At 47.8% G+C, this 24,360-nt stretch overlaps 10 protein-coding genes across 10 annotated transcripts; 5 read left to right on the forward strand and 5 right to left on the reverse strand.

Moving 5' to 3' along the window:
* Nucleotides 1-748: 748 nt before the first annotated feature.
* On the forward strand, nucleotides 749-1,100 carry A1O9_11949 (30S ribosomal protein S26e; the record flags this gene model as incomplete). The annotated part of the gene is made up of 2 exons (XM_013399095.1): nucleotides 749-770; nucleotides 886-1,100. 2 exons carry the CDS (start codon nucleotides 749-751, stop codon nucleotides 1,098-1,100), a joined length of 237 nt encoding a protein of 78 aa, XP_013254549.1.
* Nucleotides 1,101-1,532: 432 nt separating this feature from the next.
* A1O9_11950 (CMGC/CDK/CDK8 protein kinase) lies at nucleotides 1,533-3,062 on the reverse strand (the record flags this gene model as incomplete). The annotated part of the gene is made up of 3 exons (XM_013399096.1): nucleotides 1,533-2,652; nucleotides 2,699-2,900; nucleotides 3,017-3,062. 3 exons carry the CDS (start codon nucleotides 3,060-3,062, stop codon nucleotides 1,533-1,535), a joined length of 1,368 nt encoding a protein of 455 aa, XP_013254550.1.
* A 760-nt stretch (nucleotides 3,063-3,822) lies between these two features.
* On the forward strand, nucleotides 3,823-5,491 carry A1O9_11951 (uncharacterized protein; the record flags this gene model as incomplete). Its single annotated transcript, XM_013399097.1, has 2 exons — nucleotides 3,823-4,017; nucleotides 4,073-5,491. The coding sequence occupies 2 exons, from the start codon at nucleotides 3,823-3,825 to the stop codon at nucleotides 5,489-5,491; spliced, it is 1,614 nt and encodes a 537-aa protein (XP_013254551.1).
* A 764-nt stretch (nucleotides 5,492-6,255) lies between these two features.
* Nucleotides 6,256-9,322, reverse strand: A1O9_11952 (adenosinetriphosphatase; the record flags this gene model as incomplete). The annotated part of the gene is made up of 2 exons (XM_013399098.1): nucleotides 6,256-6,484; nucleotides 6,552-9,322. 2 exons carry the CDS (start codon nucleotides 9,320-9,322, stop codon nucleotides 6,256-6,258), a joined length of 3,000 nt encoding a protein of 999 aa, XP_013254552.1.
* Nucleotides 9,323-10,571: 1,249 nt separating this feature from the next.
* Nucleotides 10,572-11,223, reverse strand: A1O9_11953 (uncharacterized protein; the record flags this gene model as incomplete). Its single annotated transcript, XM_013399099.1, has 2 exons — nucleotides 10,572-10,953; nucleotides 11,117-11,223. 2 exons carry the CDS (start codon nucleotides 11,221-11,223, stop codon nucleotides 10,572-10,574), a joined length of 489 nt encoding a protein of 162 aa, XP_013254553.1.
* A 1,211-nt stretch (nucleotides 11,224-12,434) lies between these two features.
* On the reverse strand, nucleotides 12,435-12,701 carry A1O9_11954 (uncharacterized protein; the record flags this gene model as incomplete). Its single annotated transcript, XM_013399100.1, has 1 exon — nucleotides 12,435-12,701. A coding segment is annotated over one exon (267 nt), but the record flags the coding sequence as incomplete, so codon positions are not given.
* Nucleotides 12,702-13,444: 743 nt separating this feature from the next.
* Nucleotides 13,445-14,567, forward strand: A1O9_11955 (uncharacterized protein; the record flags this gene model as incomplete). The annotated part of the gene is made up of 4 exons (XM_013399101.1): nucleotides 13,445-13,616; nucleotides 13,784-14,006; nucleotides 14,073-14,373; nucleotides 14,523-14,567. The coding sequence occupies 4 exons, from the start codon at nucleotides 13,445-13,447 to the stop codon at nucleotides 14,565-14,567; spliced, it is 741 nt and encodes a 246-aa protein (XP_013254555.1).
* Nucleotides 14,568-19,718: 5,151 nt separating this feature from the next.
* A1O9_11956 (uncharacterized protein) lies at nucleotides 19,719-20,207 on the forward strand (the record flags this gene model as incomplete). The annotated part of the gene is made up of 1 exon (XM_013399102.1): nucleotides 19,719-20,207. One exon carries the CDS (start codon nucleotides 19,719-19,721, stop codon nucleotides 20,205-20,207), a length of 489 nt encoding a protein of 162 aa, XP_013254556.1.
* Nucleotides 20,208-20,726: 519 nt separating this feature from the next.
* A1O9_11957 (uncharacterized protein) lies at nucleotides 20,727-22,583 on the reverse strand (the record flags this gene model as incomplete). Its single annotated transcript, XM_013399103.1, has 5 exons — nucleotides 20,727-21,301; nucleotides 21,329-21,790; nucleotides 21,820-21,949; nucleotides 22,002-22,190; nucleotides 22,251-22,583. 5 exons carry the CDS (start codon nucleotides 22,581-22,583, stop codon nucleotides 20,727-20,729), a joined length of 1,689 nt encoding a protein of 562 aa, XP_013254557.1.
* A 486-nt stretch (nucleotides 22,584-23,069) lies between these two features.
* A1O9_11958 (uncharacterized protein) lies at nucleotides 23,070-24,354 on the forward strand (the record flags this gene model as incomplete). The annotated part of the gene is made up of 2 exons (XM_013399104.1): nucleotides 23,070-23,119; nucleotides 23,436-24,354. 2 exons carry the CDS (start codon nucleotides 23,070-23,072, stop codon nucleotides 24,352-24,354), a joined length of 969 nt encoding a protein of 322 aa, XP_013254558.1.
* Nucleotides 24,355-24,360: the final 6 nt, after the last annotated feature.

A 24,360-nucleotide genomic window follows, 5' to 3' on the forward strand; every position in this document is an offset into this window, starting at 1 on the left:
ACCGAACACAGGAGGCTCTATTCCAACCTAAGCAAAGGGCAAGCATCTCAATGCCGAAATCATTATCGTCGAGGACGAATCGAAATCCAAAGAGCATACAGCTAGAAAATTAGTTTGCCTACTAGTACTCTCTAGTAAGGGGTAGAATCAATTGATGGGGAAAAACAAGCATATGGGGTGTCGACATTCCCAAGCGATCATCGCCGAAAATCTTGGCAGATGAGCCTCGGTTCTAATGAGCCGCTTTAAGAAAATTGCTTTTGATAGTAAAGCGGCGGCTGTCCACGCGAAAACTTGCAGAGCTGATGGCTGCTTTAACAGAAAACCTGCAAACGAGGTTAGAACATCTTGGCGTCTGCAACACTTGGCAGAGCGCACACGGGTCCCTTTCAAGAAATCGGCCACAAGCCCTCACAACCGACAACTAGATTCGCCTCGTTCACCTCACATACTCACTCGAAGATTTGCAGACTTCTGTGCAGTATTCACAGAAGTCACTCGATCTCCGCCTCCTCCAGTAATCATGGTCAAGAAGCGAGCCTCCAAGTAAGCGATAAATTTCTGGTCTTCGTGCTTTGCATAGGCAAGCATTGATTGAGAAACAAACAATTTACTAACGCCGTCTTCTTTTCTCACCTTTAGCGGGAGGAACAAGAAGGGTCGTGGTCACGTCAAGCCAATTCGATGCTCGAACTGCTCTCGATGCACTCCCAAGGATAAGGCAATCAAGAGATTCACCATCCGAAACATGGTTGAATCCGCCGCCATTCGTACGCTTCCCCCCTCCCCGCTCCTACAGACATAGCACCTCGATCTGTCAAGAAAAGAGAATCCACGAAAAATCAAGTCTTTGTTGCGCGAAATGGTCTGACGGTATTATTATAGGTGATATCTCCGACGCCTCCGTCTTCGCCGACTACGCCGTCCCCAAGATGTACCTGAAGTTGCAATACTGCGTCTCGTGCGCCATCCACGGCAAGATCGTGCGTGTCCGATCGAGAGAAGGTCGCCGCAACCGCGCCCCTCCCCCAAGAATCCGGTACAACAAGGACGGAAAGAAGGTCAACCCTCAACAGGCCGCTAAGACTCCTCAGGCATAAGCACAATTGTCTTTGTGACTACGATGAAAATTCCATAGAGATTTTACAGCTGAGGGTGTCAGCGAGGGATTGATGATGATGTGATGCTGTGTACTCATGAGCCATTTCGAATGGGTTGCGAAAATACACATATTGGCGTCAAGGGGAAAGTCGAAGACTAACTGTGAACGAGCATCGACTAATTCACCATCAGAATCAGGTTGCACTGGTAACTGTTACAATTCACATTCAGAAAGACCGTTGAAAAAGCCAGATACTCTGCATTCAGGCCCATTGTCGTGGATTGTGATCTTCAATCTGATATCTCTCGGCTTCAAACGAGCAACGCAGAGTTATTGGCTCTTGTGGTTGCACTTGGCGGTGACGTGCTTAGTAATTCACCCAATTTTCCCTATACACGATCCGCGTGCCGGTCCAGTATAAAGACGGATGCTATCGTCTTTTCGCCGCCGGTAGAAGAGAATCGTCTGGCAGCCCACCTCTCTTCGTGCCTGGTAAACTGCCCGTGCCAATATCATTCGTTTCTGTGCTCACCCTTCTGTGTGGGTAGACTTCGTCCAGTCCTTCAAAGCAGTTATTGCTGACCCAGATCTTGCCTTTATTTGGGCCTTCATCTGCAAATTTGAAATATTCATGCTGGAGAGCTTTTTCTGCGGTTAGGCGTTGCTCGGGATCATACTCGAACAGCTCAGACAGTAATTGAAATCCGCGTTGTCCCGGTGATTTGTCTGAAGGATATGTTGCATGCCGAAGGCAGTTGTTATACCATGTTTCCAGTCCACTACCACTGTTCCCATTTGAGTTTCTGTTCATGGAAGATGTTGTACCAGGGTATAACCCTGAAGAACCTCGTGAAAGAATGAGAGACTGCAACTGAGCGTATTCTGGCATATCAACTAATCCTTTCCAATTTTCCCGTCGAGGCATACCAAGAATTTCCACGATCTTGCCCATTTGATTGCGTTGGAAGGGAACGGTCTTCTTGCTGTCCATTTTTGTTTCTTCTCCTTTGAAGATGGGTCGTAGACTCAACAGTTCGGCGAAGATGCAACCGACTGCCCAAAGATCAATGGCGGGGGTGTAATGCCGGGCACCCAAAAGGAGGTCGGGGCTACGATACCATATAGTAACAACGACCTTATCGCCAGAGTACAATGATGACAGGGGTTTGTGGAACAGCCGTGCGAGACCAAGATCACCTATCCGTACGTGCCCGGAAGACGTGACCATAATATTGGCGGGTTTTAGATCTCGATGGATCACCCAGTTCTGGTGGAGATAGAACAAGCCATTCAGTAATTGGAAAAGAATGGACTTGATCATGGTTGCGGGGATGGGTCTTCGGGTGGGCTGGGTGTGATGATGGATGATCTGCAACAAGTCATGTTCGCAATATTCGAAGACCATAAAGACACATTTGTCCTCGAGAATGATCTCCGCCAAGTGGACAACGTTAGGATGGGACAGCTCGGTGCACAAGGACATCTCTCTGATGGCTGATTGTGACAGGCCGGTATATTGTACATTGTCACCTTCCTTTTCGGGCTTGAATCTGTTGGCGGTCAGTGAGATACTAGACAGGAGTTGAAGATACATACTTCTTGATCGCGTATAATTCCTTTGTAGGGGTTGCTCCAACAGGGCTTGAGAGGTCACCTTTCGGGTTCTTCTCCACAGCCTTGTAGACACGACCATAAGTTCCACTGCTGATAAATCCGATGATGTTATATTTGTGGCCTATTTTGACCTTCGCGGTGTAGCTGTTGCCTGGTTGCTTTTTGTCGAGGTTTCTGAGCGCATCTATGAGATATTCTTAACGTCTGATCCATGGCTGTATCGATTGTCAAGTAATCTGGAGGGGCGGTGCTCGAACTATAGCATCGTAGGGAGAACATAATACAAAATCGCAAACTCACCTTCTACTAGGCTCAACTGAGTGGTCTTTCTTAACTGTTGGGCCATGTTGAGGCTTGTCCCTGGCCTCGACATGTTGAGCATTGAGAGAGTCGGTTGCCGGAAAACTGAGTAACTGTCGAGCTTCTCGTGGTCAAGGCTTGCCACCCTAACATGGTTAGAGGCAGATAAATGAAAGCTTAAAAGTCTTCTATCAGGATTGAGACTACGGCTTAGCTGGGGAAGGATGGAGGCTGTTGAACGAGAGGGTTAGGGTGCAAGGATGGATCGCCCGCGGATGGTCGATCAGTATGAGATATTAAAGATCCCGGTGCAAAAGATGATCACTGAAATATCGGCAAATGAATATGCAATTGTCTGGTTATCGATATTGGATGATCACCTGGTCTTGTTGCCGGTGCTGAGAGTCAAGTTGAGGGAGAAGTGTGGTTGAGGTGGGAGAGATGTACGAGGCTTTGGGGATGTACGAGATGCCAAGACGGGCCAGGCTGAACCTTCCCCAGTTGAGGTTCGATGCTGAACCAATCCAGCCTTGTCGATGCCTCCTTCCTTCTTTCCCACTGCACTTTCCCATCGGAGGCTGCCGTGATCAGCACCTTCCTCACCAACCACATCATGGAGATCGATATCAATTCTGCTGCCTGTCTGCACTTGTGCTGCAACATGACGCGCCCATACATCTGTTCCATCCCGATATCTCTTTGGCTATCGGCTTGTATTGATCGCTATAAGGAGGTAAGTCGTGAAGTCCATGCCCGGCAAGGCCAATTCCTCTTCCATATGCCACATCACACACATCCAGGGAACCATGGATCGAGCTATACTCACCAGAACCAGCAGTGGTTATAAGTCCCTCGACAGGGTCCCATCCACTGAAGCAGCAGTGAAAATGCCCGTCACTCGCCCCAACAATCTTAAATCTCGGGGGAAGCCCCCAACGTTCTTCCTGATCTACCTTCTCTTCGTGTCAACTCTGGGCCCTCTTCAGTTTGGCTACCATCTTGTAAGCTGCTGTCCCCCCGAAAATCTTCTGAACCGCCGGAACTCATGCTTTGTAGGGAGAACTCAATGCTCCGGAACAAGTCATCCGATGTGAAGTCAAGAAACTGCCCACCGACAATGCGTCCCGGTCCAAGTTACCCCACTGTATACGCATGAATTCAGGCCAATGGGGTATGATACAGTCTCTTTTCACTATTGGAGGTCTCCTCGGTGCCCTCCTTATTGGCCGCGTGGCCACCAAAAACGGTCGACTCTTTGCCTTGAGACTGTTGACTTTTTTCCTCGCTACTGGACCAATTGCAGAAGCTCTTGCTGGGAACATATGGGTGCTAGCAATTGGAAGGGTAATATCCGGCCTTGGGGCGGGTGCAGCAACCGTTGTGTGTCCGATTTACGTCTCTGAAATTTCCCCACCAGACAAACGTGGTCTTTTTGGTGCTTTTACCCAGGTACAAATCAATGCTGGCATAGCCATCTCTCAGGTCCTTGGATTCTTCCTCTCCAAGAACACAAAGTGGCGGTGGATCCTTGCCACGGCAGGTTTTATCGCCGCTTTCAACTTCTTCGGTCTTCTGTTCGCTCCTGAAACCCCAACATGGCTTGCTGCGAACAACCAGCCTCGAAATGCAAGGACAACCCTTCAACGCATCCGTGGTGCTGGCATTGACATCCGCAATGAAATCGACCACTGGGAAATATCTGGAGATACCGAGCAGCAGAGTCTACTTCACCCATCAGCTGGAACGCAAAATCCTCCAGAACCAACCAAATCATTTTTTGATGTAATCCGGATTCCAAAGTACCGAAGAGCTGTTTTTGCTGTTAGTGCAGCAATGATAGCCCAGCAGCTTACCGGTATCAACAGTGTGGTCATGTACAGCGTCTCGATCTTAGGAGAAGTTATGCCCAAAAAGGCTGCACTCGTTACAATTATTGTCTCCGCAGCCAATGTTCTAGTCACTCTGATCTTCTCTCCGCTAGCTGACAAGATTGGACGCAAGAAGTGTCTCTTGAGCTCAATTGTTGGAATGGGGTCTGCTTCAATCATGCTCGCTGAGGGACTTGCCCAGGATAAGCGAGTTCTTACCATCGTTGGTGTTGCGCTTTTTGTCTGCAGCTTCGGCTTTGGGCTTGGTCCCATCCCTTTCATTCTGCCGAGCGAGCTTGTCGGTCCCGAAGCTGTTGGTGCGGCATCTAGCTGGGCCCTTGCCTTGAATTGGCTCTCAACCTTCCTGGTCGCCCAACTGGTCCCGATTCTTAACACCAAATTGCCTTCTGGCAAGCTGTACTTTATTTTCGCTGGCATCGCAGGGTTCTTCACCCTGCTGATCTCAGATATCGTTCCAGAAAGCAAAGGGAAACTCAGCGCAGAAGCAGTCTGGGCTGAACATGATCGTGGCTGTCGATACTGTCGAATATGCCAGCTGTGCTGTCTCCCATGCCGCTTGGCTTTCTGTGGTCGCAATCGGCGCTGAGGTCAGATGTCCTGGCTTTTTAACTTCAAATTCGGGTGATTTCTTATCCTGACAGCAGGAATCTGAGGACAGCCTCGCCTATCATCCTACTTTCGGTTTAGAGTACAACTTTTCATCAGGGTTAGTCAAGAAAAAACGAAACCTGAGCTTGTTGGAAAGCTTGTAGGGCGGCATAAGGGGAATGCTTGGGAATGGTGGCGAACGGACTGTGTGGTGTATTATTACTGTATTCGTAACTATTGGCGCTCAACATCCTATAGTTCCCACTCAGTACATTCTGGGTGGGAACGAAGCATCCCGTCTTTCTATTTGTTGATTAAGCCACTTCAGTCGGGCCACCTGTGCCACTTCTGCTCAAAGCACTATATATGCTAGCTGTAATCTCAACTGCTTGAGCTAGAGAGATTCCAGACTGGTCATAGGATTGCCAATTAGTGTCACAGTTAGGGAAGTTTAGGGCCCCCAATAATTGTATTGTTCCTGCTTTTGTCTCATTCAAGTACAAAGTAAGCTCTAATCTATGCATATCACATCTATGCTGTGCTCCTTTGATTTCATACGCGATGATGGGGCCATAATATGGCAAGCTTTCTCTTCCAGCAGCTCAGACCTATTCAAATCATTGATTCGTGATGGATACAAACAGTAGCGAACCGCCTGTCCTTACAAACCGTTCCCATGCCATTCCGCTGTCTGCTCGCATATTGATACAAATAAAAGGCTGACCAGTATTGTCCTTTAGCATCGAAGGTGGAAAGCCACACTCAAGTTCCTCTGAACAAGAACTGCATATCCTCTGGTGTTAATTTGTCGAGCGCAACTTGGTCATTATTGACGGTGCCGTTGATCATGTTGGCTTTCTTCTCCTGGAGAAGGACCATTCTCGACTCGACCGAGTCTTCAATGCACAGGCGAGTGATGACACAGGGACGACGTTGGCCAATGCGATGGCATCGATCGGCGGATTGCCATTCAGCCGCGGGATTCCACCACCTAGCGAGATAGGTTAGCATTTGATGCCTAGATTGTGGTCAAATTACGCAAGGAGAAAGAAACTTACGGATCAACGATGTACACCCTGCTCGCCTCGGTCAAGTTGAGAGCCACGCCACCAGCCTTGAGGGACACCAAGAAGACCTCGACATCGACGTTGTTCATGAAGTAATCTATGGACTTCTGTCTCTGAATGGGACTCATACTGCCATCGAGGAGGACGGTGCTGAAGCCAGATTTCTGTAGTCTCCACTGGACAAGCTGGAGCATCGAGGTGAATTGAGAGAACACAATGCTCTTGTGGGTTTGTTTCTTGCTTCGCAGCTTGTACAGGTCATAGACAAGCATTTCAATCTTGGTGGATGAAGTCCAGTCGTCCATCTTGATTCGATTGATGATGGAATTCTTCTTGACATTTTCTTCGTCTTGTTCAATCTCTGGCTGATCCCAATCGATGACCAGGGGAATGTGGCATGCTGGACAATCGGCATCGCCTTCCGCACCATTGAATGATTGGACGTAGGATTTGGCACATTGACGACAAAATTCATGTCGGCAGCGTGATCGAATTGCTTCCTCGGCGGGTTCATCACAAATCCGGCAAACGAGAACATTTTGACCACCTTCTGCATTTTTGCGGAGGATCAGATCAGGATGGTTTGCGACTTGTCTCATCTGCATGATCAAACCGAAGATGTTGGCATAATTGTTCAACATGACACCTTGGGCGACGTAGGTGTCAAATTTGCGGTTCGAGTTGGACATGATACTCTGCGAGAAGTCATGTTCCATCTCTCCGAAGAATTCGTTGTGAATGACAACGTCCTTGGGAGGCAATTCCATCGAGGAAGTGTGATCTCGTTTCATACGACGTAACATGATACGGTCGGTGATCAGTCGTAACTTATTGAGGCCTTCTTTTCGTTTCTCCGTATCATCGCCAGTAATTGGATTGAGGATTTCTTGGTTGAAGACTGAAACATGGCTGAAACCACTGTGCTTGCACTTAACGCACATCTTTTGCTCATCCTGGCTCCAATGCAATTGACGGCAACTACAGTTCTTGCAAAAATAGCAAGCAAAGGGCATAACCTGCAGAAACCGGAGTAGAGAGAAGAATTCTCCGATTCGGTTTTGAACAGGAGTGCCTGATAGACACCATTTGAAGTCTGCCTGTAAAGCAAAGCAAGCTTTGGCAACGCTGGCGGTTCTTGACTTTATGCTGTGAGCTTCATCAAGAATGAGTCGGTGATATTTGATGGCGTGTAGTATGCTGTCTTCTTTCACAATGCCGTTGTCGCGGTTCCAGCCTTTGTACTGTTTACGGTACATGACTTCGAGGCCGGAATAAGAGACCATGATAACGTCGTACTTTTTCAAGTCTTTGACAGTGAGTAGCTTGCACTTCGGGTTGGCAGAGGCGTGATAGATGAGAACCTTTAGCCTTCCACTCGTGTAGTCTGTAATCTCTGACTGCCATTGCATGAGAGCAACCGGTGGCACTATAACCAATGTTGGTGCTTTGGCTGGCCAATCGGACATGATCAAGCTGACAGCTTGAATTGTCTTTCCCATACCCATTTCGTCGCCGAGAAGACCGCCTTTCCACTGAGATTTCTCTTGCTTGATCATCCAATCTAGCCCCTCTAACTGGAAGCCTTTCAGCTTGCGATTGATGGCCTCAGGTTGCTTCGCGGCAACAGGCTTGATTGGATCAATCTTTTTGAGATCGGACCACATGGTGATGATTTCTGGATGCGAACGCTCGAGCTTCTTACGCTCGCGTTGCTGTCGTCGTTTCACAGGATCCCATTCATCCTCTCGGTCGAAACGTCGGCGCCTACCCGTACGTCTACCCCTTGCAGCGCCTCTGACTCTGGTACCAGAAGTAGATATTTGAGTAGTAGCCGCGGCGGCAACAAGATCGTCATCAGCAACCTCTGACGGAGTAGCCTCTGACGGGGTGACAGACAATGAGGGGAGATCGAAATCTGAAGCATCATCCTCTTCGAAAGTTGAGTCGAGGGATGACAGCTCGGAGTCATCAAGAGGAACACCAGTACTACGGCTGGGAGGAGGTAGCTGGCGGGTAACAAGGGTTGGTCTCTTTCTGTTGGGAAGAGAGATTTCGTCTTCGTCTGAAGAGTTGGACAATCTGATAACGCCAGAGCGTTTTCCAGGGACCTTCCGTTTTTTGTAGAGGGGTTCGGAATCGGACGCATCGGAATCTGGGATAGTATTGTACTCCTCTGCTTGGAGTCTCGCTGCAATCTTTGCATCATTGTCTTCCTGCTCGTATCCAGTAGATATTTCAGAGAAGTCGCGTTTTCCTCTCTTCTTGCTGCCTCCCAGCGCAAAGTTGGAGGTACTCAGTTGGATCGCTCTGGCCGTTGCGCCTATCTTAGACTTGGAAGCAGGTCGATTGATGGTGTTGGGAGTCTGAGCAGTACTGGTTCCAGGAGTCTCATAGCTAGAGGACTCGAGTGAGTCGGCGATTGAGGATGGAGCTGTGGATGTTGACGTGGTTGTTCGACCTCGCCGAGTTGTAGGTCCACTGGCCGAGGGGACGTAGACTCCTTCAAATTTGCCCTTAACAACTGGATCTGAACCGAATATCTCTTCAAGTGCGTCCGAGTCGGGGATCTCGATTACTTTAGCAATCCTAGTGCTGCGTCTCGAGGGAGTCCTGGATGCCGGGGTCGATACATTGGGGGTGGCGACTTTTGAGGCTTGAAAAGGTAGAGTTAGCAGAATTAACATTGAATTGATTTTAGGCAGTGACTTACACAGCGATGTTTTGGAGGCTGAAGTCCTCAACGGGCGCCCTCGAGGTGCCATGTCGGCTTGTCTGGGGAGGAAAACCAGAGGACAGAGGGGTTGTACATGAGAAGACTTGAAGAGATGATTGAAGAAGATGATGAGTTCCCAGGGCGTAAAAATGTCGCCAGATCGAGAGCACTCACGCACCAATCAAAGGCAGGCCTTGTACTGCCTAGCGCGACTTCTGCCTGGGGCTAGTCCTAAAACGCGATATATTCACGCGTAAAGTGGTAAGTGAAGACGAGTACCCGTAATTGCTGCCTCGAGCTCACGTGCAACTCATCGAACGTCGTGCCGCTTTTATTAACAACTCACCTCACACTCAACATCCGCCAACTCGCTCACCTTCACGCAAAGTCTTCATCATAAACTTCAACCAGGCTCTAAAATTAGCTGCTTCAAGAGTTTGAACAACTTAGACCTCCAACAAATCAGACACTTGCATGAGCTAGACGGTAGACACTTTGACAAGCCTGCCTCTAGGAATTCGTCCGCTTGATTCAATACCGGATGCCTGGCGCAAGTAGACTCCCCACTTGAGCATCTGGCCTGCTCATATGACGATGTCGTTCCCCCCTTTCTTTGCCTTTCTATGTGCAGGTCGCCCAAGTCTTGACCAATATCGATCGTATCGCAAGAATCGTGTCCATTCACTGCTGCGTCGTAAGGGTTCCCCTGGTGAAATCCGTTTGTACGGCTGAAGAAGAAGAACGACGTAGCCTTACTTCGCGCATATCATCCTTGTGTGTAGCATTGCGCTTGGATTTTTGATGCCCGTTTTTCTCCAACTAGGTCATCGAAGCCTGGTCGCATCAAAGTGATTTCGACATTCAGCCTGCTGTCAGCGCCAACCGACATATCTTGGTGGGCATATGTGCACTTGATTCGCTTCTAGTTTGCGCAAGCTTTCGGTTTACGCCCTTGTGCGATCTTCATGTTGCACTGTAGACTAGTTGTATGCGATGGCTAATTAACGCAGAGAGAGAGGGCGCGTGTAAGCCCTTTGCATAGATCGGACGAGCACAGAACGCGTGTTGACATGTCTTATCTGAGCCTACACCAGCGGGCTAGCATCGGAGTGGTTTTAAGGCGGCAAACACTGCTGCACTAAACGAGCATAGTTCACTTTATGTTCTCGCCGCAAGTTTTGCTACAGACTACGGAGTATCTAGTACAACGTACTACGATTCTGCAGTGTGAGGCCGGACAAAGGCTAGGAGTACATTGGAGAGCCCAAGTAATTAATGGAAACTAGCTCTCTAGGTGACTAGGTTTTACACAGTCCCGCCCTCTTTTGTCGTCTTGGGTTCCACACCCGGGCGTTCACGTCTTGCTGGTCGTTTTCAGGGAAATATAACGGTCCCAGTACCTTCTTGACCAACTTTCCTGTGGCGTTCTTTAGTAGTTCTCCCTCGACCACTCGAAGAAGAGTCGGCAACTTGTACCCTGCCAGCCCGGACCGCAAGTCCTGCCTCAAACCATCCAAGTTCGGCCTCGTGCTAGTGCTACTCGAATCCTTCCGCAATGTCACAACCGCGGCGACCCTTTGGCCAAATTCGTTGTCGGGCACGCCAACCACCATCGCTTCGTTCACATACGGGAGGCCCAATATCTGTCGCTCGATATGAAGGCAGAAATTTTGTACCGACCTGATTTGAGAATATGCGTGCTTGCCCGACCCAGAATAAAATAGTGCTCGCCTTGCTTCCTGGCTATTTCGCCCGTCTTATAAAAGCCTTCTTTATCATGGGCCCGCCATTTTGCATTCTTATCTGCAGATAGCCGGAAAACATATAAGGAGATTTGACCAACAGTTCCCCTTCGCCCTCATCTACCAAACCTGCTATCTTTAATTCCACCTCCATAGATGCCTTGCCGACGCTGCCGTCAGGAACATCCTGCCAGCTGTCAAGAGGCATACTAATGGCAATCTGCGTCTCGGTTGTTGAGCCATATCTCTGCACGATGGGCCAACCACCACGAAGGTCCTTCCAGAAACAATCGACAGATCGTGGGTCGCATGAGCCGTATATAGACCGTCGGATCTCTAATGAGATGCGTCAATTGTCCACGCACCATTCGATCCCACGTCCATTGTGGATCGAATCCACCTGGCTTGAGCTCGATGCGAGCACTTGCTTGAAGAAATGGAAAGAATGACAAATTCACCCAGTGGCATGGTACACAGGAAGATGCAAAATGGTGTCAGTTGCTTGGAGGTCCAACTGATCAGCTAGGGATTGAGCAGAGGTGATGATTGTTGAGCGGCGAAGGACCACGGCTTTTGGTGGAGCCGTCATACCGGACATGAATATAATGATCCCTGGCTTGCTTGGGGCTTGCGGCGGGTCAGATGAGATACAGATTTGCGAGAGTGGAAAGAGCTTAGTAGGTTGGCCTTTTGTTGTCTCTGAGCTGCAAGGGCGAATAGGGATGGCAAGGATAGGGGCCCCCTTATCCTGAGATTGTATTGCAAGCACCTGCGCCGCCGGCATACCCTGCTGCGAAGCTAGGATCATTGCGGACCTGGTTTTGTCGACATAGTATGCCAGTTCTCTCACCGGTATTGTTGTGCTCAGCAAAGGTGCACAGGCACCCAATGCGAGGATTGCTAACATCCCCACAGAGAACTCAAAGCCTCCATCAGCAGAGAGACCTATGAAAGCATCTTTGCCCTGGCATAGATCTTGAATTACATGCTGTGGCAGCGCTTCTACAATCCTTCGCCTCAGATTCAAGGCGGCCGTAAGCAGATCTTGAGCCGTTGCGACGATATTAGTGTTCAAATCTCAGACCAACGGTCTTGCTACGGTCTTGCTGTGTGCAATATCAAGAAGCCTTATAAATAGAGGGTTGTTAGGCAGAATGTGATCTGAAAGATTGCCATGCGGCGGCACGAAGCTTGCTCGGTCAACAATCTTCGCAATGTGGTTGAATGGTGTGACGGAGATGCTTGGGCACGGCTGGGTGTTCTTCTGTCGATATATAGGAACACGTGGTCATGCGCTAACGGACCCGAGCATTCTTCCTCGGCACGAGCCATAGGAGACTTCATCGGAAGACATGCTCGACGATTACAGACAAGTGAGTAACTTGGATCGGAGAGATTAACAATCATTGATGAATAGATCTACCAGTCATCGTCGTACTCAAAGGTTGAATTACTATAAATTATCGGAGGCAGATTTGGAGGAGGATCGGCTTTGTCCACTTTGACTACTACCTGTCCCACTTGAAGGACTGGGCCGTATTTCACAAGGTGACATTCTCTATGAAATTTCCAAAACTGCAGTGAACAGTCTTTCGCAGCATAGCGCCTGATCACTGCCTCCCCCCCTGGATGCTCCTTGACGAATTGTGAGCAGTCATAGATCACATTGTCGATTACAAGCCCTATTATGAATTAGTGTCTTCACTCTACAACGTGGTCGAGGACGTGGAAGTTGAACATAGTGGTTCATGGTCTTTGCCATTGCACTGCTCCAATTCCTGGAGTGATTTGACCGGTAGCGACTGTGTTGGCCTCCCTTTCTCAGCGGAGTTGGGGTTGATGATTACGGCGGAATCGTGTGTCATGAGGGAGTTTGAACCAAGTTATTAGGTCACGAATCAGGCACTATGTTTTCTTCGTGGAGCATCTAAATCTGCTCTCAAGTACTACCCTTAATATCGTCCGGCATCTTCGGTATTTAACGTTTACAGTTATGCCGTCCGTCAATGCCGAGGCGAAGGATATTTGTGGCGTATGAACTCGCAAGCACCGGTCCTCATCCTTGGATCAGCCAGTATCCCTAGCTGTGGTACAATCCCAAACTTGAAATTCAGTCGGAGTTGCGGACTATCGACCATTTTGCGACTACTTCGGGGAATTGCCGATACGCAATGAAGTGGATATCTGTCCTTCCCAGACATTGAGGCACTCGCAAGACCAGCCTTGCAGGCGCCCCACAAGGCAAGAAAATACTGAGTTGGCATCCAGCATCTTTAGCGGAGACAATAGGAGCATGAAGTCTAGGTTTCTCGTACACAATTTAGGTCAAGTGTCTATCACTGACATGAAACAAGTCTCTATTGCTCACATGGTTACTTGCAGCGACCAATGGAAGGCGAAGTCTTGCACAGGGCGTTCTGGGCAACGAGATGTCTTCAGCAACACAAGATAATCCGAGCTTAAGACAAGCCAGTGGTATTCACGATGCCAATGGCATTAAGGTATTTATTGCAAACATCCACGATGCAGGAAAACCAAGGAGGCCATGGGAATCCGTGCATTTTGACAATGCGCTGAGGTCCCCAGAATATGAAATCAAAGGTATCTATATCTCATTAACGTTGAAAATTGTAGGAGATGCTGCTGACATGAGTCTCTTGACAGGTACTCCTGGGGAGTCAATGATTCTGATACTAGATGTAAAGATATTTGACTCTAGTGGAGCCCTTCCTTATAGCGGCGATGTACTCATAAAAGGAATCGCATAGTAAAAGTTGGCACAGTGTCGGGGTTTGACGTATTGGTTGAGAACCCTAAGTTTAAAATCGTCAAAGGACGCGGCAGGACATTGAGGAGCGGTCTTGGAGATGCGCACACCCATCTCTCCTGGAACTCTGGCGACATCCCAGCCCTGACAGGCCTAGGTGTCAAGGAGCACACCTTATTGACACCGCGAGCGGCTAAAATTGCTATTAGTAGCGGCTATACCATGTAAGGAAAGCTCTAAGCTCACAGCGGAGTGAAGGTCAAGACTATTGTGCTAAGCATAGATCAAAGGTGCTTCGGGGCAGCTTCTGCACAAGATCGGCTAGATGTGGCGATTAGAGATGTTATCAACGCTGGAAAGCTACCTGGACCCCGTTATCTCGCCAACTGCAAGGAAATCACTCATCCCCAAGATGCTGTGGGTCAGAATGGTCTTGTAGTCGTCGCAAATGGGCCTGAGGAGATGCGTGCGGCAGTCAATCGCCATATCGATCTGGGCGCCGACCAGGTCAAGATGACCATGTTAGGGGAGGAGATCTGTGAGCCGTTATCTTCGGGAAAAAAATGCTACTTCGATGATGAAGAAATAGCGGTATGCATTGAAATAGTCCATGGTCGAGGGAAAAGACTCTGTGCCTAGCAAGGTTAGTAACGTACTTGACCCAGTAACGGATTGAAATTATTTCTAATATAAGAGTTTCTTTTAATAGAGTCCGCGATAATATTAAAATATACATCAAGTATAGTGTAGATGTCGTCTTCTACGCTAGTTGGACCGATAACTAGGGCATGGATATACTAGACAAAAATAAGGAAAAACATGTAGTCTTGCCCGTAATCAACTAGCTCTATGTAGCCTTACACGAATCCGAGGCCTATGGCGACTAGATGTCAGACGACGAGAGAGATGGATATAAACGAGAGTTTCAAAATGTAAAGAAGGTGTTAAGTGAGATGTATAGACGAGGAATAACTATACTTCCGTAAGGTATCCTTCCTATTCTTAGTTCTTTCTAACGAGTAACTAACTTCTTTATTCTAGAGGTAGAGATTATAGCTTTACTTAGACTCCCTATAGTGCCTATGCCCGCGATCTTAAGTATTTTATTAACTAGCTAGATGTTAGTACCATAGAGTCCTTGCTCGCCGCCACTATTAGGGTTACAAAATCCTTCATGCAAGAATATAAGCTCGGTTAGATTACACCTAGGTATCTGGCCGATTGCATCCTGGTAGATGGGAACCCTCTAGAGAATATTGCTGTCTTATAAGATCTGAGCAAGCTCAATATGATTCTAATTGTTACTGAGATGGAGGACAAGGTCAGCCCAATTGCAGCTTATCAAAGTCTCACTGAAAGGCTGCCGAATGCAAAGCTTGAGGCGATCCCCTGCGTGGGCAATTGGAGTGTCATTGAAGACCTAGTTAGTGTAGGAAATACCGTAGTAAAGTTTCTAAAGTTATGAAATGGGAGATTAAGGAGTTACCAAAAATACTGTGTTTAACTAGTAGTTATTGTATAGAACTACCCAAGCTTCACACAGATTTCATAGGTGGTCCCATAGGATCTATCGAGGATAGATCTTCCTGGGAAGACCATCCTAAGTGCTGCTCGTAGGTCCTCATCAATCTCCCACTATGGCTCATCCCAACCTAGGACTCGGCCGGACATATAGCATAGGAGAACGGCCTAGTTGCAGCCGTCTTTCGGATGCTAATCGGATATTGAGGACTGAGAGAAGAGCCGGAGTTCGGAATTTCCTTCTTGTCAATGTTCCTCTTTGTTTACGGCATCCAACGTGGTGTAGGCCTAATTAATACCAGAGCTCGGTATATTCAGATACGCTGCATATTTTTCTCGTTTTCTTACTTACTAGTCTTGTTCGAGAGTGTTACAACATCGAGGCTAGCCTGTGACAGCAGTAGAAGATAAGCATCATCATCGAATAGATGTCCCCCAACGTGCTGTACAAACGCCCTTTACTCTATTCCTATGGGGAGATACAGAGCGATTCAATCGACGAAAGATTACACTTGAGATCCTTTCAACTCACCCTTAATTCACCAAAGATACTATTATGCCCTTTTAGTTGGCAAGAAAGGTTTCTGGCATGTGCGAGTTCCTCGATCGCATAAGTTAACAAGGAATGCTCAAGTCCTGCGAGACGGGAGCTACATCCAGCCCAAGAACACCAAGCACGCATATGGTTCGATGGTGGTAGTACGAGCCTTAATGGCCGAGATCACAGGCTGGGACCTTCTCAAGGCAGTTTGCGTTGCGTATCACTACACTAAATTCCGAAGACAATTCAAGTGCCACAAGGGAAAAGCGCGAGACGTGGATGAGACTGCTATTTAGGATTACAACAGCGTCAGATATCGACTTCTTCCAATACTTGCGTCGGGAAGCTAACTCTATATGTCTTTCTTATTGGGCTTCGGCACTGACACAGAAGAAGGCAAAAGCTTCAATCCCTGTTGGCCAATCTATTAAGAACGCCTACGACGGGTACACGATCAAAGTGCTCCGAACGGGGAACACCAGTGAACTCGAAGACTTGCATCTTTAGACCGTCTCAGCTAAGGCGTACTCGACAGAACTTGCTAGTAAGGGCGTCGAGATATGCCGAGTGGCTTGTGGTGGCCATAGATATAGCGCATTCTCTGCTTCGGCAGGATGTACGCCCACACGGTGAACGCTGTGACTTACGAAGGCGACAACTATGTCATTAGCCAACAAGTAACGGGAGCGATCATGAAATATTGTGAGCAAAATTCGAGTACTCTCCCGCCTAGTCTCCCCTTCTTGGAGATGGTCTAGCCTGGATGTAGCAACATAGAAATACCTAACAGCGAATCATCGAAAGATTGGTACTCGATCTCCGTGCAGCAATGGGCGCTGGAGTCTCGCTCGACCCAGCTCGTCTAACAACACATCAAAGACAGCAGACGCGGGGCAGATACAAGCGACTCAAGTCACTCATTGACTATGGCTTATTCTGACTATATCTATTGGAAAGGATTTTGGAAAATAGTCCGCACCGTCGAAGAATCTCAAGAGGAATTCGCGCCGCATGTGGGATTATTAGCTCAACTCGTACGTTCAATCACCTGGCCCTACCCAATCTCTTCCTATCCTTTCTTCTTATCCTTCTTATTGATTGACTTCTTAATAAATCCTATTTTCCTTATCAATTTTGCGTAACCCACACCACCTCACTTTAGCCTAAGCATTGCATATATCGCCTGCTCATCTTGACCATCTATGACAAGCATATGCGAGTGCCATCGACGATCTATCCATCACCCATGTGAACACCATTGTTTCCGTATACGTCTGACCGAGTACGACACGAAGCTTTATTGCGGGGACCTCAGACCAGCGAGATGTCGGGAGACCAGGTGTCTCACATTTGGCCGGCGATTATCGAAACGACACAACTATGGAAGAAGATCAGCATAAACGACTCGGGTTGCCTAGAGCGTAACGGTGAGCATAAGGATATCAAGCTAGGCTGTACTCAAATTTCACCTCCATGACAAGGGTTGCCACTGAGCGAGATCAGGCGACTCTGCCAACAGCATTTGTCTTCAGGCGGTCGTTTTATTTGAATTCCTTTTCATCTCTTCATTGTGATAGAAAGTGAATATAAAGGAAAATAGATTGTTTATTAGAGTCTGACAGATGTATGACGGTTTAAGGTAATTTCAAACCCTACCCATCCACCGAAAGCGCGTGCGCGAGAGGAGGCAATTTCCCCTGTTCCATAGCTTCCGTTGAAGTAACTCCGTAGTAGCTCATATACTCACGGTCGGAGCTTTTATTGTCTACGCACAAGTTATATCCGGCTCTCAGCTCATTAATGACTTCCTCTTTCTAAAGCTTAAGTGGCTCTTTTCCTTGGCTAATATCCCCTGATAGTCCTGTTTCCGGCCATTAAAGCGAGCTAGAACTCTCCGAGCTCTATCTTAGGGATAATACTCCCAGTAATTTACCCCTCTAGAACTTTCCTGTAGAAACTAAACTCTTAATATAATGGTCTAGTAAGACCTATTCCGTCTATAGTCTTAAGGGCTCTTACTATTCCGCTAACTATATAAAGACCTCCCGTAATGTAAACCTTAGTCTTTATTAGGTCGGGCACAATATTCTCGGTAAACTCTTAAAAGTACGCCTCTCGTCTTTTTGTTAACTCCCTTAACTTTTTACCCTAGTACTAGTTGCCGGTCATGAGAACTTTAGACGAACTACTACTTAATTCGACGAAGTCGAAGTAGTGTCTCTCGAAAGCTAAATAAACCTAGTTTACTTCTTAGGGCGTGAATATAGTCTCCTGGAACTTGGTACTGTTTATTTTGATACCTAGAATGAAGTTTAGTGACACCCTCGCACGAATAGCTTGTTCAATTTCTAAATAGATACGTATACGGTTATTAATATGCCCTCTATACGCGTTAGTTCGAAGATTCGTCCTAGCACTTAAAAGTCCGGATAGTAGGAAACTATTAGCAGCATGTAGCTATATACCATCGAATCCGGCCTTTTCGAGATACTCGGCAGCGTGAGCGAATGAGTTTAAAATGGTATTAATTTCCTCCTGAGAAGCTGCGCGAGGGTTATTAAATTGAAGTGGACGCCGTGGTCCGCTGAAGTCGTATGATACAGCAGATGCAGCCACCGGATGGCTTTGAAAGTATTTATGACACTGTCGACCTGGGTGTGATACTTGTGCGATCATCAAGCTGCCGTTCTTTTTGACCGAGTGCGCTCATTCTTTAAGAGCTGCAAACCTCTTACCGGAGAAGGAAGCGTCTGGTGGAATGACCGGATCACCAACAGATTCGAGGTGATCGCAAAAGATCACTGTCAAGTCCATTAACCTTGTGACTGCATTATCAGAAATCCTCCCTCGACTCACTGACGTTGCCCGTGACAACCATACCAATCTCACCTTGGCCCCATCGCTCGTAAACCCGGCACAAATTTCTTGTTGGAATTCCTCATTTTTCCGGAACGTCTTTGTGCCAGGAACAGCTATACAGGTCAGAATTCAAAGTTGACAGAGGTCTTTTTACGAGAGAGCCAACAGCTGTTCTGTCATTGCGGCTTTCATGAAGCGATTCGGAGCAGTCTGAAAAACTTGAACTTCAGGGGTTCACCTAAAGCTCGAGTTTCGACAATGTCCGACTCGTATCGGGGAGCCGAGTCGACAGCCGCAAAGGATCCGATAGTGAAAACTCTTGAATGAGAAGGTTGAACTAGATTTTAGGTTTGGTTGACTTGAACTGTCGAGGTTGGTTGATAATCAATCACTATTAGTATCATGTTCTATATACCCTTGTCCGCGAGATGTTAGGGATGGCGCCTCAAATGAGGATGTCAAATCATGGGCGAATGCTTGAAACTCCATTACCGTGCATGAACACTAGTGGATCAAGTCATTGTGAAACATTGTCATATAATTCTTCCAAGCCAATCCGAATCCAAACATAACTATCAATTGTGGCGCTTCGAATCAATATCAGCAAGTAAAGAAAAGCTTGTTCGGTTGGCCATCCGTTACCTTGAGAGCAGAGCAGTCATTCCCGAGTGTCTGGCCTTGGGTCTGCTGGGCTCGCGCTCCCTGCCGTGCCGCCTGAGATTGAGGAGGGGTAAGGTTGGACTCTGCAAATCTTGTCGGTATTTACTCAAAACGGTAAGTCCCGAGGCAGGTAGACCACCAAAATTTCAACTAATTGCCGTTTTCCGAGTCTTCACCACCAGCTTTAGCCCGGGCGGATTGTCGCCGCTTCGAAAAAGTGGTATGCCTACTAATATTACAAGGAGTGGCTAAATACCCTTGTGAAAGGATCGGGAAAGAAACAGGAAAGAACCATATCCCAACATTACCTAGACCCTTTCTCTACACCAACCACAAGACATTCACAGCAGCCACGATGGCATCCTGGGAGTTCACTGTCAAGCACGACATCTTGGCAACACCAGACCGAATATTCCAAGTCTGGACAGACGGTAACGACAGCCGTGGACCATGGGTCGGTGACGGGGAGAGGCAGGTTGATCCTCGAGAAGGAGGCGACTTCTTTTGGAACGACCACAACTTTTCTGACCTAGGTGGTGGGGGTGGATCTTGGGGTCACTGGGGGAGGTTTACCAAGATCAATAACACGATGCTACCCTACAATATCGAGTATACATGGAAATCACAATGGACGGATCAATATGAGACGAAAGTTCTCGTCTCACTAGATGTCGACAAGACCGATGAGAGATTCACTGAAGTCACCCTCTCAATGACTGGTCTGCCTGACAATCGCCATGGTTATGAACACAAGAACGCATGGATTCGCATACTGGGAGAGATGGGAGCTAAATTCTGGGGAAACGCTAACGAGAAGGATAACCGTCCGAAGGTTCTGCATTGATTGTATCTGACACGATACCAGAAGCTGGAAAGGGATCTCTTCCCACCACTAAATACAGAGCACACTAGCTATCTTAGAGAAAATGAGGTATATGCCAGCCAGCCGACCGATTTATTTTAATTTGGGAAATTTGAAAACACGAAATATTGACCGAGATGCGACCGAGTATTCCTAATACAATACTTGACAACTTTTCGTGTCCGACTCACAAGGCCCGGAGGACCAGACAAATACTACACTATCAGTTTTTGGTCGTGCGGGTGATGAGAGGAGGCTCAGAGGTCCCCCAGCTCTCAGACCCTAGCGGAAACGTTACATCGAGCAGTTCAATACAGATCATTTTAACATGATGTTATTGTTAGAGGAATGAGGAATATCTGACAGTAAAACCAGCCTGTGAGAGAAATCTCCGCTGCTCGTCACTCTCGCTCCTTTGGCTATGTTGTGACACGTCCAACATGTCTCAGCATACCCAAAAGGCCAGAGAACTAGATCTCATTGCCTCAGAATAAGATAACTCTAAAATGCAAGCTGGTGAATCTTCTGATGCTTGCGCCCCAGATATAAAATGGAACTGCTAGGAGCAGTGTAAATATCCAGATGCCGGCCATAGTCCCAAAGACCTACAGCTGGGGTTAGCTGCTTTGGACCTTGAAAAAATTCGAAATGGGGTGCAGGATTTACAGTTTCATAGCCAACACTTGTAGTCCATGGGATAAATCCATACGTAAACCCATAAGCCGCCACATTTTTGATACCATTGACCACCAGCAGGCCTTCCGCGGCCACTTCAAAGTATGAATCCATCACGTATGTCATGGCGATACTGGCAGCTGCCGGAACGATACTAATCAACCCGTAGCCCACATAAAGCACAGCCCAATGAAGAGACTTTTGTGCACCAAACCCGAACATCAAGAGCCCACATGGCCCAAGAATAGCGGGTATAATAAGCAGCACAAGACGTGATTCCGGCACGAACTTACCCCCAGATCGTCGTGCACGTCGACGCGCATATACATCTGTTAGCTTTCCACCAAAAATAGCTCCTGCAAAGTTACCAACTGATAAGAACTGCGTCAGAATCTCAATAGCTGCTGATGATAAACATTTCAACTTACTGAGACCAGGTAGACCGATCAACCCGTTCACACCCGCCGAAAAGTTGTAGGGAGGCACTTGAAAAATAAATGAACTCAGGGTTCCAGCGCCAACTAACCAGGCCAGGGCAACAGAGTAGGTTAGAGCTGCCCAAGCAACGGCTGGATAAGCTAGAAGTGGGAATGGCCGGATGAAGTGGTTGATGATGCCTTTGTTGCTGGTTCCTGACCAAGGGTTCATCTCTTGGATCCAGGTTTTCTTATCTCCGATAAGTATTTCTGGGCCAATAGCGCTGATTTGCTGGACCAACTGCTCTCCAGAGGGTTTCTCACTATGCTCGTCCAGCCTAGAGCTCTGATTATTGAGATCCACTGCGTCAATGGACCTTGTATATCGAGATTCAGGAACAAACAGCACTATGCCCAGGAAATTAATTCCTCCGAGGATGGCACTAACCCACGAAGCCCACCGCCAGCCCACACCTAGAGCGAGTCAGGGCGTCGATCGATACACGGTGATGTAGCATTTGACTCGCCTTGGACAATAAATCCCGTGATGAGGGGACCCATGGAGTTGCCAAAGTAAAGAGCTATAATATAGACTCCCATTTTAGACCCTCTTTCGTGCAAGAAAAACAGATCCTACTCTGCAGTTAGTAGACTGTCACGCTCCCAGGAATGTCCTGGTGCTCACATTGACAATGAGGGCACCCATGGCTTCGGTGCAAGACCCCATAAATGCACCAACTACCCGGCTGGCAAGCAAACTGTTGAAACTGGCACTGGTTGCTGACCATACCTCGCACACGAACAAACCCAGTGAGCCAACAAGGAAGACTGGTCTGCGACCAAGATACTCGGCAAATGGTACCCAGAAGAAGTTCTGCCAATCAAAGTTTTAGCTTCAACTTTCATGCAATCAAAGGACGAGAACCACACATACACAGAGCCCGGCACTTAGAACAGGCCACACGAGCAAGCCAGAGGCATCTGCCATGGTGACATTGAATTCCAGACTTAACAAATAGAAAGCAGGAGATAAGCCCCCAAGCCAGAAGCAGGTCATGAACGTCAACATGCATATGTTCAAGAATGCCGCCCATTTCTTCCATTGAGGCAGACGGAGGGGATCATTAATGTCATTAGAGGGGTGGGGGACGAGTACAATGTCGGTTCCTATGAGACGAGGGTTGTGCTCATCCTGAGTCGCAGGACTGTCGATAAGCGTGACTTCTTGCTCTGTGTGTCCGAGCTCACGGAGGGTCCTGAACTTCATGTCGATAAGAGGCCACCCAAGTAAGCAGGGGTCTATGGCGCAGAGAGAATCGATTGAGGTAGAAGTCTCATAAGGTCGCTTATTCTCTTTTATACCATGAAACCTACATATTCCATATCTGGCTCGGCTTCCCCGTACGGCATCTACTCTTCCTGGGGTCTCCTGGAGACCCCACATAGGATTGGATAAGGTCTCGGTTGTTACTTTCAACGCCCAGTAATGACATCACTAGTATAGTTCCATGTCAATTCCATCCTCTTTGATCTTTGACACTAAAGTTAGAATGGCAATCAGCGAAATGCCGAGCACTCATGGTACCATTCTTCCGAGCTCGGAAACCGACCGACCGCCGACAGTGCTCGAGGCAGCGATCTAACAATGTCCCATTCATCGAGAAAACCAGAACAATATTGAGGAAATTGGTCTTGGCTTTACTTGGAAGAGCTAGACCCGGGGCTGGAATGATTGCGGGTTCCACGACTCATTATGCGCCACCAAGAACCTGGACATTTCCGAAGAATGGTTGAGGAACAGCGGTTCGTGATAACCTACCACTCCTTTGACATTTGTGAATGGCCCGCCTGAACAGTTTCTATAACAAATTTATAGGCAATCTTCCCGGCCAAGAAAAGTTGCGCCACGGCATCTACGAGTTGTGTAATTTGCAGGTCAATCTCTAGAAATGCCTATGATATTGACTATTATCATTTTTTGGTCTTCCTGAACCTCTAGTTTAGGGATGCATCCCCCAGACCAAACAAAGATGATGGCGGTAAAAATTCCAGTCAAGATCATTTACGGTGCAGAAAGCTTCTCGCATATTGAAAAGGAACAGGCAGCTTAGATCCTTAGCGTCGTCAAAACCGGTGGCATCACAGACATTGACACAGCGTATCTCTACGTAAACAGTGAGAAGCTGCTTGGACAGTTGAATGCTGCTCGGGACTTCAACATCCACACGAAGGCACCAGGGGTGGTGCCAGGGTGCATGAGTAGAGAATCAATTCTCAAGGGCATGGAGAACTCCCTCCAGGAACTAGGCGTGGACCATGTGGAAGTATACTATCTCCATACGGCAGATCCAGCCACTCCTCTATACGAGACTCTGGCGGCTATTCAGAAACTCTACAACGAGGGCAAATTTCGAGTCTTCGGAATTTCAAATCTGTCAGCAGAGGAGGTACAACGACTGTACAATCTTGCCAAAGAAAGCTCCTTTATCCTCCCGTCAGTGTATCAAGGGAACTACAATCCTGTGGCCCGTCATGCCGAGAAAGATCTCTTTCCTCTGCTCCGAAGGTTAGGCATCAAAATCTACGCCTATAGTCCTCTGGCTGGTGGGTTTCTAGCCAAAACAGCAAATGAGATCCGTGGCGACAAGCTAGGCGGCCGATGGAGTCGAGATGACCCTGTGGGGCAGATTTATCATAAGCTCTATAATCGCCCTTCTCTAGTATCTGTCCTCGAAAAATGGGAGCAGCTCGCACACGAGAATGGCATGAAAATGGTAGAGATGGCTTATAGGTGGATGCTATATAATTCAGCCCTGAAGACAGAGTTTGATGACAGCATCATCGTTGGCACGAGAAGAGCTAGCCTTCTTGCGGAGACACTAGAATTCGGGCGGAGGGGATCACTAGAGGAGCATGTTTTGTTGCAAATTGATGCCATCTGGCGATTAGTAGAACACGAGGTACGTCCGCCTGAAATCAGCACGAGTTCCTTTTTCGCTTACCTATCTCAGGCGCCAGTCGACAATATGCGAGGCTAGATCATG

This window comes from Exophiala aquamarina (genome assembly GCF_000709125.1).
Source record: "Exophiala aquamarina CBS 119918 chromosome Unknown aczIA-supercont1.20, whole genome shotgun sequence".
Lineage (NCBI taxonomy): Eukaryota > Fungi > Ascomycota > Eurotiomycetes > Chaetothyriales > Herpotrichiellaceae > Exophiala > Exophiala aquamarina.